Source organism: Chinchilla lanigera, unplaced genomic scaffold, assembly GCF_000276665.1.
Source record: "Chinchilla lanigera isolate Chin_1 unplaced genomic scaffold, ChiLan1.0 scaffold00092, whole genome shotgun sequence".
Taxonomy (NCBI): Eukaryota; Metazoa; Chordata; class Mammalia; order Rodentia; family Chinchillidae; genus Chinchilla; species Chinchilla lanigera.
Genome location: NW_004955493.1, coordinates 820,047 through 832,900, shown reverse-complemented (window position 1 = coordinate 832,900; position 12,854 = coordinate 820,047). Strand labels below are relative to the sequence as shown.

The window sequence follows — 12,854 nt, the reverse complement described above, 5'->3', positions numbered from 1 at the left end:
TAACCGCGCGTCTCCCCGCGCCTCTCGCTGCCTTCCGTCCGTCCGCCGGCCGCCCCCTCGGCGGCGGTCTCTCCGCCAGCGCAGGCCGTCTGTGGTTGCACCCCGTGCTGCCGGTGCAGCCGAACGCCCGTGCGTGCGCTCCGCCCCGGGACTCCGCCCTCCGCCCTGCGCCCTCCGGTCCTGCCTCCGCCTGCCCCGTGCGCCCCGGCCCCGGCCCATCGTCCTCCGTCCATGGGGCTCTTTCCTGCCGGCCCTCCCCCGGGCGGGGGCGCGGCCTGTCTCGCCATCCCCGGAGGATGAGTGTTGGAGCGGCGGGGGCGCAGGGGCGGGCGCGGGCCGACCGGAGAGCTGCTACCCGGAGCAGCGGCGCCGAGACAGGGCGCGTCGCTGCGGCTCTAGGCGGGGCGGAAGGAGAGCGGCCGGTGAAGTGGACGTGCCCTGCGGCATGGGGGGCGCAGGGAAGATCGTGCGTGCCTATGCTGTGCGCCGGATGGAACGCTATCCTCCTGCATCCTCACGATTGTTTTAGCCCAATTTTAGAGGCCGGGAAACAGGTTCCAGCAAGGGGCGCAGGGTCGGTCTGGTTTTAAGGCTTGGTTTTGCCGCTTTCTTGCTGCGTCTTTGGGCCCAAGGCTGTTTCTTCACCCATGAACTGGAAAAGGTGTCTCCTGTACAGAATGACGTGTGAGCGTGTGGTTTACGTGCAAAATGCGGAACGCAGGCCCGTCCTGTTGGTGCCCGACCAACGGCAGCGATTATCGTCCTAGGAGAGACTGGGATTTGAACGCTGCTCTGCCCCTTCCTGAATCGCCCGTCCCTGCTTCCGTTCACAAAGACCAGCCTTTTCCTCTCCCACAGCCAGGACCGGGGAGTTTATGTTCCCCAGGGCCAGCCGCTGGTGTGGGCTTGAGGAGAAGCATCACTTACAACCGGGGTGCGTTTCCCTGTGTTCCCCAAGTGAACAGAACTTCACTTCTATTTTAGGAGAGGGTTTTGTTTTTTCTCTTGGTACTGGGAATCGAACTCGGGACCTTACACTTGCCAGTCAGGCGCCTGTGCCTCTGAGCTGTATCCCAGCAGTGTCATCCTGCTGAGAAATGGAGTCACTGCCACTGCTGATGTAATTAAGAGGAGACCATAGTGGCGGGGGCTGGGTTCCTCCTCCAGCAAGACTGGTGTCATGGTAAAGAGGGGAGGCACAGACACGCACATGCGGAACGCATCATGCAAAGATTGGCGTCTCTGCTTCCTAGGGCCCTCAGGAGGGGCATGGACTTGCGGGTACCTTGACCTTGAACTTCGGCTTGCAGAGCCAGGAGACAATAAATTTCTATTGTTTCAGCCACTCGGTCAGGGGCACTTTGTTCGGATGGCACCAGCACAACCACCACAGCACAGCAGCTGCTCGAGATGACCGAACAGGGCTCCCTGTGGGGGAGGCTGTGGTCACTGCAGGCTCCCTGGGCTGGCACAGAGCCTGGCCAGAGCAGAGGTTGTGAAGCCTTGGTAAGCTGAGTGTGAAAACGCTTGATACGTGTGCTCTTACATATGTGGGTGTTAGTCCACTTCTGTTACTGTACTGAAATACCTGAAACTGGCTGACTTTGTGAAGGAAAGAAGTTTGTTCTGGCTCAAAGTTCTGGATGTGCAAGGTCAAAGGGCCACATCTGACAGCCAGCGTTCCAGGGTGACACAGAGCATCACCAGAGGAGAGACAGAGAACATACATGAGTATCTCTCTCTTTCGGTCTTTTTGAGACAGGGTCTCACTATGCAGTTCAGGCTGGCCTTGAGCTCACTTTGTAGCCCAGGCTGGTCTCAAACTTGCAAAGATCCTCCTGCCTCAGCCTCCCGAGTGCTGGGATGACAGGTGTGCACCACCACATCTGATTTTTTTGTTATCTCATTCTCTTTGTAAAAAAACTAGGATTCAGTAATGCAGATTCTGCCCTGATGACCTTATCTAATCCTAATCACTCCCAAAGGGGAGGTTGGGTTAATTTCCACCCTGTTAATACCTTACAGTGGGGATCAAATTTCCTCAGGTCAGCCCTGGTGGACATGGTGATATTCCAAAGCACTCCACCCAGATAAAGATATGCAACATTTCCAGCCCCCAGATGGCCCTCCACCCCCTGCGCAGGGTACCCACTATCCTGACTTCTCTCCCCAAGCAGGGGTTTTGTCTGTTCCTGAACTTCACATAGATGGGATTATGCAGTATATACTTTTAGTGTCTGGTTTCTTTTGCCCATGATTGCCCATGATTTTCCATGAGGTTGATGCATCTTATTGAATATAGCTATAGCTCAGACTTTTAAAAAATTGATGTGTAGTATACCACTGTGCAAATGTATTAAAATTTATTTGCCCATCCTACCATCAATGGATATTTAAGTAGTTTCCAACTACTATAAACATTCTGTATGTGGTTTTTTGTTTTGTTTTGTTTGCTTGAATTTTTTTTTGGAAGCAGGGACTGAAGCACAGCCCTGCACATGCTAAACTACTGAGCTACACCCCAAGGCCACTTTTGTCAAGCTTACACACTCATTTATCTTAGAGTAGAATTGCCCGGACACAGCGTAGGCATGTGTTTTACTGTAGTAGAAATTGGCAAATAGTTTCCCAAAGTGGTTGAGCCAATGTATACCCCCTGACACCCTCCTCCAGTCACCAGTGTAGGAGCGCTTCAGCTGCTCCTTATCTTGATGTTGTCAGTCTTTTTATAGTCAGCCCTCCTGGTGGGTGTGTAGTGTTATCTGACTGTGGTTTTACTTTGCGTGTCTGTGATAGGTAAGGCTGCAGAATATGTTTTCATGAATCTATTATCTATCTGTGCTTGAGTTTTTAGTCCATTTTAAAAAATTAAGATATTTATACTTCCCTATTTATTTATCATGTTATTTATATATTCTGGATGACTCTTTCAATAGTTTTGTCTCACTGAAAATTTATACATGCATATATCAGTGGTCACTTCAAAGTTAAAATTGGACTGGGGATGTAGTTCAGGGGTGGAGCACTTGCCTAGCGTGTGTAAGGCCCTGGGTTCGATGCTTAGTACTGCCAAAAAACCAGTAACAACAACCATCAGAAAACAAAATAAGACGACAAAGTTCTTTGATCCTATTCATGGAAAGAAAAGCAAATTTTAATTTTAGAAAATGACTGCAGGTGATGCAGCACACGCCACATTCATTTCACGTGCACACAGTGGAGCGGGGCCCGCAAGGCCCGGCCTGAGTTTCAGCGTTGAGCGGAACATTCGCTCTGTGTGGTGGAGCACGCGTGGGGTGGGGTGGACACTGCGGCTGCTTCTCCCCCGTCAGGCCGGCAGTGATCGGCTCTGGCCCGCAGGCGGTAAGGAGCAGAGCGAGGCCCCAGGGAGGAACGGCCCCATCGGGACTCCCACATTCCGCACGATGCTGTTCCCACGTGTCTGTCACCTGGCAGCTGCCGGAGACCCGCAGGTGGTCAGGACGGTGGCCTCCCCCGGCGGAGCCACGGTGCGGGAGGAGAGCAAGATAGTCGAGCGAGCGAGTGCCAAGTGCCACAAGAGGCATCAGTGCGGCCGCTGCAAGAGGAAGGGGGGGACTTCCGCCTGTGCCTGGCGGTCTCAGCGCTGCGGAGTCCAGAGACATCGCACGGTGGAGCTGATGTCACCGCGCGGGGTCCCCCGCAGAGGGTGGCAAGAAGGACATTGCAGGCGGGGAGCCTGGTGCCGGGCCGTGAGCAGCAATCTCACCGCTGGAATGGGATTGTTGGGGACAGGGCAGGAGAGCCAACGTGGACCCACAGGTGGCTCCATGCCCAAAGAACGGAGCCTTTCCTCCCAGACTTCCAGCGTGTCCTGGCGCCTGGACCTGTCTTTCCTGTGGGTAATCTGTGGGTCACAGTTCTCTGCGTCCTCCTGTGCCAGGGTCAAGATGAACTTAGTAAGTGGTTCTTTGGGGAATGGCCTTTTCTATTTAGAGGAGTCACAATTTCTGACCCCTCTCCACAGTTACAACTGTCTACGAAACAGAGCACGCCACCTGGCCCTTAGTGGGTGCTCGGCCGGCGGCCAGCCCACCTTTTGCCGTACCTGAGAATTCTCCTCTAACAAAGAGGGGCCTGTGGCTCTGCACTGCTCTTCTTCTGGAGCTGGGATCTGGTGGGCAGAAGGGGAAGGAAGATGGTTCCCTGGTGCCCAGGTCTCTGGGGCCGGGAACGGGGAGCAGCAGGACAGAAGCTCTTGGAGCAAGGGTGCCCTGGCCAGGTGGGCTCGTCTGGTGGGGCAGGGCCCAGTGGGCTGGCGCACAGGCAGGTGGGAGAAGGTCATACCTGAACACCTGGGCCTGGGCAAGGGCTCTCCGGGCCTTGGTGATCTCCTGGGCCAGTCTCCTCAGGTCATCGCCTTCAAACAGTGGCAGCGGGGGGTCCTTGGGAAGGGGAAATGGGTCTGAAGTTTGCTCCGTTGCATGACCAGATGGGACCTGAAATCCCAAACCTCAGAAGTTTAGAGTACATGAAATGCAGCTTCCCAGTAAGGGAAGGAAATCTCGTGGGCCTTTTTCACATGCCTCTGGAGATGGGAAGCTTACCGCCTGTGCAGGCAGTCCTTCTGCGTACAGGACACTTTGAAACGAGCTATGCAGGAGTCAGTGTGGGAAGAGGGCAGGGGCAAAGCAAGTTGGACCCTGACCTTCAGGGAAGCCGGCACCTCTCCAGGACAACAGAAGTGGTGCAGACTCCTTACCTCATGGCTAATCACTCAGTAAAATGACGACAACTGAGATTTGGGATTAAAATAATAATAATTTTTGGTTTTTTTGTTTGTTTGTTTTCCGGTACCGGGAACCGAACTCATGACCTTGCGCTTGCCAGGCAGGCGCTTTGCTGCTGAGCTAAATCCCCAGCCCCAATAATAATAATTTTTAAAGGGTTGGAGATGTAGCTCCATGTGAAGGTCCTGAGTTCAGTCCCTAGTACCACAAAAATAAAAATGAGGCCAGGGTCTGGAATTTGAGTAGTTAATATTTTTAAAGCCCGCCTGAGGTCCTCTACTTTACTAGGAGAAATCAAGGGCTCACAAGATTTATTAGTTTGTAGATAACCTAGGACTTCACTGGATCTGTTGTTTACCAGATGATCTGAACACCTGTGTTTCAGTTAACTGAACGCCAGAGGACAGATCCACAGGAGTTAAAGCACAGAGGTCATGAGCATGGTGTCTTGGGCACCAGCTTCACCCCTTCCTCTCATTTCAGGCAGATTTCTCAACCTTTCCGAGCCTACTTGCAAATCTAAGTGAGTACACTGGTGCCCGGGAGTATGGAAACTCAGGTTATCTATTTAAAGCAAAGTACTTGCATGCAGTAAATGCTCAACAAATATAAGCTGATCTGTTACTGATGACACCCCCAAACCTGCTTCTTTTGCAACATGGAGAGGAGCCTCAGGGAAACACAGCGCGGGTTAAGCCCACACGTGTGAAGGTTTACTCTGCAGCCCCGCGCTCAGCACCTCGTGACCTACCCTTTCGTCGATGAAGCCCCTGGTGAGCAGGCCGCGGATCCTGCAGGATGTGTCCTCACTGACAGGGCAGTGGTAACGGCCGCCAGTGAGTGAGGCCAGCTTCTTCAGGAACTCAACTGCTGCGCTAGGGGAGGAGCAGAGGCTGGGGGCTTGTGAGGCTGGGGAGACCCGCTGAGCCCTCACCCAGGCAGAACTGAAGTCCCTAGGGCAAGGGAAAGCAGCCTGGCCGTGCCCCTTGGCTGCGCCACCGGGACCCCTGTGAGCATCACCAGGAACACTTCCTGGCCGGCTTCTGGAGCGGGACTGTGTTACTGTTCCCATTTGGCCTGGATCCCTCAAAACTCACGGCCAGCTCAGTCGGGTGCTTCCTTGGACATCTCTCCAGGGCCTGTGTGGGTTAAGCCTGAGCTTGCAATTTAGGCAAAGAGCGAAAGTGTGCCTAAGGAATAGGCTTGCTAGTAGTAAAGGGCTGTGTTTTGTTTGGGATCAGACCTGGAGCCCCGTACATGCTAAGCACATGCTCTACCGCCAAGCTGCATCCTCAGACCCTAAAGTTGCTTGTTTATTTTTGCTGGAGGAGCTGAGTCGTATCTAAGACGCATTCTTCTGTGGTGACTGTTGGTAAAAATACTGGTCCTACGTTAATCTGTCATGTTTTCCTCTCTAGACACACACAGAGGTGAACCTCCACATTCCCCCCACACATTCACAAACGTGTTCGCCAGAGAGGTCGTGAGGGAGAAGAGGACTCGCTATGTGAGTCGGGCCGCACTCGCAAAAGCCCAGGCTGTGGATGGGTCAGTGGGGCAGAGAAAGGGGCTGTGCTCTGTGTGTAACATTTCCCCAGACCCGCTTAAAAACAATGCATTTCCTATTTGCAGACGTCTAGGACAAGGGCCCAGGAGAGGTCGGTGTCTAAGGAAGGTGAGACGCTCAGATCCCCCGGCACCCCGAGGAGGCGGCCCTGGGGGAAGAAGCAGGCCCACCTGTCGGTGCCGCTCAGGGAGACGGTGTGAACCTTCACGTCCCTTTCCTCCTGGAGTCTTTGGACTGCATCAAGAACCAGGCTGCAGCTTGTGTCTGGCTTCCCGTCGGTCAGCAGGTACAATCCTTGCACGTCGTGAAAACTGAAAGCTTTCTGAGAGAGCACAGGGACGTTGTCACCCTTGGGAGGCAGGGCTCACCAGGAAGGGGGAAATCCAACTACCTGATAGTGGTCCCTGATGTCCCTGAGGAAAACGTGTGTGATTGGCTGCTACGGACTTGTCAGTTAAGACTGAGACCCCCATCTCAGCCTAAGGCCGGTCAAGGAAGTGCTGAGGGTTAGGGGTAAGAGCACAGCCTAGCTGATTAACCCCAAGTAAGTCACTTAACCGCTCTGAGCCTTTGTCTTCATTTTATTTATTTATTTATTTATTTTTGTCTTTTTTTTTTTTAGTACTGGGGATTGAACTCATGACCTTGCCCTGGCCACCTGAGCTATATCCCCAACCCTATTGTTCTCTTTTTGAGACAGGGTCAAGCTAGGCAGTTCAGGCTGGCCTTGAGCTCACTTTGTAGCCCAGGCTGGTCTCAAACTCGCAATGATCCTCCTGCCTCAGCCTTCTAAGTGCTGGGATCACAGGTGTGCGCTACCACACCTGGCTCTGTTTCCATTTTAAAGTGAGAATAAGAACCCTTTCTCGCTGGGTTGTTGGGAAGAAGAGAACATTTTGTAAATCACGCAACATCAGCATAGGGGACGCTGGTGTTTTTTCTGCTCTTCAGGGCCGGGTTCTTCAACTGGGTTCACTTGCCGAAAATGCTCGAAGGATCGAGGTGCTCCCCTGGGCTTGCAGATGGGTCACCCACTGCATAGCTGCGTGACACGCCGCATCTGTGGCCTCCACCAGGGTGTCCCGCCACGGCTCGAGGCTGTCTGAAAAGCTGAGCAGGTTAAAACTGGGAGGAGGAGAGATAAGGTGAGACGGGGGGAGGCGGGTTAGAACAGCCTGTGTCGAGTTCTGCGGGGTGACCTCCGTGAGCGCTGCTCACTGAAGGCCCCGGCGTGAGTGGCCCTGGGAGGGGTTGTGAAGCCCCGCTTGGCACTGACTGAGCGTGTGGTCTTGGGCACGTGTTCAGCCTCTCTAAGGACTGACGAAATCAGGCACGTAAAGCGCCTGTCACACCGGAAGTGCTCCGTGAATGAGTGTTTACTCCTAGTACTATTAAGACAGGAACAAGTTCCAGCCTCGAACCAGTATCTGTTGCTGTCCTCTTTCTGGGCAGAGAGGGAAACTTCCTACACTTAAAAAAATCAGGTTCAGATCCGGCATGGCGGTGCACACCTGTAGTCCTAGCATTCTGGAAAGCTGAGGCAGGAGGATCTCAAGTCTGAGCCCAGCCCAGGCAAGTTAGCAATTTAGTGAGAACATGTGCAAAAATAAAAAACAAAAGCAGGCTAGAATGTAGTTCAGTGCAGAGGCCCCGGTTTCAATCCTCAGCATCCTGGAAAAAAATCAATGTCAAGGTCTGGGGGTAGAGGCCAATTGCAGGGCATTTTCCTAGCATGAGAAAGAGCCTGGGTTTGATCTCCAGAACTGGAAAAAATGTCCAGCTGAAAACTGCAATTCAAGGCCACGTGCTGGTGCCTCTGCTGTGATTCTAAGTGCCTCTGGGCTGGCGATGGAACTCTAAGACACACTCATTTCCCTCCGCATCGCAGCAGGACGCGGCGGCCCCAGCTGCGCGGTGCCAGCGAGAAGAGCGTTTCGGAACGTCCAGGCTGGCTGGACCTGTGAGCAGGCGGTGTGCTTGGCTGGTGGAATCCCAGCGACTGCCCCCCACCCCACCCCGGCCCCGCTCCTGCCCCGGCCCACCTGTCACAGCGCTCCCGCAGCTGCTCCCAGATCAGCAGAACCATCTCTGCCTTCACCTGCTGCAAGTAGGGGCCCGTGGACCCGGACGTGTCCAGCAGGACGCACACTTTCTTCTCCAAGATGGCACCAAAGGCTCGGCGACTGCCTGTCCAAGCGGGACAGAGGCAGCGTCCTTCCTCCGTTCCACGGGGGCAGTGGCAGCGACAAACTGCCGCAGGGTAGACCAGCGCTCTCCGGGACAGGACGGCGCTGGCCGCTCCCACCGCCGAGGGCCTCCCGGGACTCACCTGGCGAGCTCGGACAGTGCCTCTGACAGGGGAGAATAAGAGGGAAGCCGGCCGGAAGCGGGTGGGGAGCTCCATGAGGATCCCCGCCAGCCAGTCAGCAGACAGAGGGACAGTGCGAGCTCGGCGGTTTACAACCCTGATCCAACTCTGCCTGCTTCGTCCCTCTCCATCCCTGTTGCTCTTCCCCAGATATCTTACTTTTTCTAGTACTGAGGATTGAACTCAGCACATTTACACTGAGCTATATTCCAAGACTTTTTATTTTTTTTTAATTTTGAGATAGTGTCTTGTTAAGTTGCTGTGTTGCCCAAGCTGAGGTTGAGTTTGTGATCCTCCTGCCTCAGCCTCCCGGTGTTCTGGGATTATAAGTGCTGTGCCGTCACGCCTGGCTTCCCAGCTATCTTATTCTTTCATCTGGGCTGTGACTCAGTCACTCTCGTTTCACTTCACCTTCCTGAGAATTTATTTTCCGAGTAGCGGCCACAGGAAGTTTCCCAAGCACTGACTTGATTGCTTTTCTCTTATTTAAAATCTTTTCATGGGTTTCTACCGCTCTGCTCTTAACAAGTAACAGTCTGTGCCATGGCCACAGCTCTCAGACGGCCCCCTGGGCCTCCCTCAGCCCACACCGGCTTCCTCCTTCAGCCTCTGCGCTCAGCTTCCTGCCTCCTGCTCGGCACCCAGCCCAGGCCCGTCCTTTGCTTTTGCCTGTTGACATCCGTGCAGTCTTCAGCTCCCAGCTCGTGTCACCTCCTCTGAGAAGCCTCTTGGACCTTCCCGGCCAGGCCGGTGCCTCTGTGAGCACCACGCTCCCTCGCTCACACTTGTCGCACTCGTGACACTAAACTTGTTTGTGATTCTTCCTTAACATCTGTCTCCTCCTGGACCGCGTCCTCCCTGAGCTCAGTGACCGTGGGGGGTTTTGCCTTTCACCTTTCTGTAGCTCCTAACAGGACAGGAAGACTTATTTGCTGAACTGAGAGAGAGAGAGAGACAGAGACATGGAAAGACAGAGACGGAGAGACAGAGATGGAGAGAAAGAGAGAGGCAGAAAGAGACAGGGAGACAGAGACAGAGTCAGACAGGGAGAGACAGAGCGAGCCCTACTCAGTTTAGAAGTATCGGTGCTCGGGGCTGGGGATTTAGCTCAGCGGCAAAGCGCCTGCCTGGCAAGCGCAAGGTCGTGAGTTCGGTTCCCGGTACCGGAGAAAAACCAAAAAAAAAAAAAAAAAAAAGAAGTATCGGTGCTCACGCGTAGACCCGTGTGCGAGGCGGGGCTCCAGCGCAGAAGGGGTTTCTGGAGCCTCTGTGCGGGGTCTGCATCCCCATGCTGGGGTTCGTGGGAACTGGGACGGAGGGCCCGCTCTCTCTGCTCCGCCCCAGCGTCTGATCTGACAGCCACACGTGGCATCGCGTCCGACTCGGAGGCTTTGGAAAGCAGCAGTCACGACACCCACCATTGCCCAGACATTTATAGCAGGAGCTGTGCCAGAGCTGAGGACTGCTTTGCCCCGGAACCCGCGTGGCCCACACAAGCTGCCCGCAGGACTCTGTGTAAGACCCCTCCTTCCTCCGATTGTCCCTGGAACCCCCCAGCCCACAAAGCCCACATTCTCTCGGCCCCAGATGGTCTTGGCACCCCAGCTGCCCCTGCCTTCCCTGTTTGCCTCCCTGGGCACTCTCCGTAATAACAGCAGAGGTTATCCTCGGTCGGGATCCCTCCTCTCTACCTTGATGGCGGTGTGACAGGATCCCTGTAAGGGGAGTGCCTCAGCTATGTGCAGGAAGGCACGGTGAGCCGATGGCCTTGCAGGACAGCCTGGACAGGTCTGAGTTCTCCCTGGAGTTCCGCGGCCATGCTTCCCCTGCCGCCACCCAGCTGAACCCCAAACTCATGCTGCTCACAGGTGACCCCCCGGCTTAATCCCCCGACCTACTATGCTGCAGGACCTGACCTTGGGTGAGGACTGGGCCTGGGTCCCTGCGTCAGCCTCCACTGCCCCGCGGGACAGCAGGCAGACTCACCAGACAGCAGCCACTGCAGCCGCTGGACGTAGCGCCTCATCACCTTCGTCAGGCACACGATGTACACGTCCATTTCCCTGAGCGTCCACTGAATGTGTCTCACCTCTCCCTGGGTCAAGGCAAGCGGAGGCGAAGAGCTGCCGCCCATCAGCCGTTTCACATTTTTATCACCCCCAAATAGTTTATTCCATTGTGAGCCACAGCTCCCAAACATCTGTTAGGCATACGTTGTTCTTTATGGAAAAGCTTTTCCCCTTCTATTAAACTACCAAGCTCACAGTTCTGCGAAGGGGTGGGAAGTGAGTGTGATGCCTTTGTGGCAATCACGTCACCGTAATTAACAAAACAAAAAACAAAAACAAAAACAGAAATCCCTACAGTACCTCCAAGTTTTAAAATAGAAAACCCTTAGTGGTGGGGTTGGAGATTCATAAATTTCAAACAGAAAGACTGCCCTGGTCAGAGGGGGCGCTATGCTAAAAATGACCAAAGTTCTTTGCATGGGTAATTCTGAATTTTGTGGCTACTTTTAGTTTCCTCTAGTGATATGATAATGTGATATGAAAGGGAAATTATTTTATTTTATTTATTTTACTTTATTTTTTGTCTTTTTGAGACAAATTCTTGCTGTGCATTTCAGGCTGGCCTTGAGCTCACTTTGTAGCCCAGGCTGGTCTGGAACTCACAACGATCCTCTTGCCTCAGCCTCCCAACTACTGGGATTACAGGTGTATACCACCATGCCCAGAGACTTTATTTTCACTTCGTACTAAAATTACTTGTTCCAGCATCAAAACAATGAAAAAAACCGACTACCCCCAAACTAGAAAATAGAGAAAGGAGCCCTGCCTCCTGCCCTCACCCCGACTTGCTGACGTCCGGGCTGAACATCATCAGCGCGGGGGTGTCTGGGTATTTTAGAGGACCACCTCAGCGATCGCCCATGTGCTCGGCACTTGTTTCTCACTCTCTCCCAGGGGCCTGTGTTCCCTGAAGAGGGATTTCAGGCCCTCGGGGGGCTCGATCTCTCCTCGAAACAGGATTCTGTGTCTCCTGGTGGGTGAGGGGAGTCCCGCTTCGGGGCTGGGGTTCTCAGAGCGTGGGTGGATGTGGAGGCCCCAGGCTCCGCTTTCTGCATTCGCAGCTGCCCCGGTCAGGGCAACAACGAGACAAGCAGACTTACCTTGATCTCCGCACTGGGGAAGGCAGCGCAGTGCTTGGCTGAGCTCTGGGTGGACCTCTGATGCGGGCAGCTGGGACCCAGGCATCTGGATATCTCCAGCTTCAGTTTTCTCAGCCCATAATTCGCCACCCACTTTAGAGCAGAGACAAGAGTGATCACGTAGGCAGTCAGGCCCGAGCGTCCGCCTCATCGGTCAGAACCTCACGTTTGAACAGCGGGCTTCCGGGTCCTCACTGAGCGCGCTCTGGGCGCGGCTTCTTCACCCAGCCGGGGGAAGAAGTGTGTGAGAAACAGAGAGCAAGAAACAAAATGTACGGGGCGCCTCCCAGTCCTTACTTAGGGGACATCGCTGCTCTCCGACATCTGTGTTAAGCCTGGGTGGAGAACCCCAGTGGGTTTGAAGTTCGGCCTCTAAATCAGCTAGGACAATGTCGTGTCTCAGTGGATGCCAGCATGGCAGGCTCAGGGCAGTCAGAGCGTGGCATCCTGGATGGACCAGTCAGAACCAGGCTCAGATTTTCACGAATGGTTGTAGAAAGCAAGATGGTGTGAACAAGAAGGAGATTTCTAAAGTGGGTATGGTGGTGCACGTCTGTTATGCTTGCAGTCAACAGGCTGAGGCAGGAGGATCGCCACAAGTTCACAGTCTGGGCTACATAGTGAGTTCAAGGCCAACGTAAACTATAGAGCAAGGCCTTGTTTCAAAATCAAACAAACAAAAGATTTCTACAACTTGCAACCAAAAGGATCTGATAGCATTAAAGCACTTCCCACAAAATGCACTTTAATCAGTTTTCACATCAACTGCCCCTGCCCCTAGGCTCATTTTTTTTTTTTTTAATTTTGAGAGGAGGTCTTACTAAGTTGTTGAGGTTCCCAGGCTGGGCTTGAGCTTGCGATCCTCCAGGCTTCGGCTGTCAGAGTGCTGGGGTTACACAAGCATCACCATGCCACTCTCATCTCCTGCCTTCACTTTACAAG

At 53.9% G+C, this 12,854-nt stretch overlaps 1 protein-coding gene across 21 annotated transcripts in view; it reads right to left on the bottom strand.

Moving 5' to 3' along the window:
• Positions 1-3,132: 3,132 nt before the first annotated feature.
• Vwa3a (von Willebrand factor A domain containing 3A) overlaps positions 3,133-12,854 on the bottom strand; it is a 48,961-nt gene continuing 39,239 nt past the window's right edge. For 6 of the 21 annotated variants that reach the window (XM_005405061.2, XM_013504833.1, XM_005405060.2 and 3 more), the window contains 10 exons: positions 11,874-12,005; positions 10,691-10,799; positions 8,379-8,523; positions 7,317-7,461; positions 6,507-6,658; positions 5,867-5,908; positions 5,521-5,644; positions 4,327-4,424; positions 4,088-4,153; positions 3,133-3,913 (listed from right to left, as the gene is read on the bottom strand). In XM_005405061.2, coding sequence (XP_005405118.1) covers positions 4,102-4,153; positions 4,327-4,424; positions 5,521-5,644; positions 5,867-5,908; positions 6,507-6,658; positions 7,317-7,461; positions 8,379-8,523; positions 10,691-10,799; positions 11,874-12,005 — 999 coding nt within the window. In that variant the 3' untranslated portion in view covers positions 3,133-3,913; positions 4,088-4,101. Of the gene's footprint in view, positions 3,914-4,087; positions 4,154-4,326; positions 4,425-5,520; positions 6,136-6,506; positions 6,659-7,316; positions 7,462-8,378; positions 8,524-8,958; positions 9,832-9,917; positions 10,420-10,690; positions 10,800-11,873; positions 12,006-12,854 lie in introns of those variants that run through there. The other 15 variants (XM_005405059.2, XM_013504836.1, XM_005405063.2 and 12 more) reach the window with 14 other exon arrangements.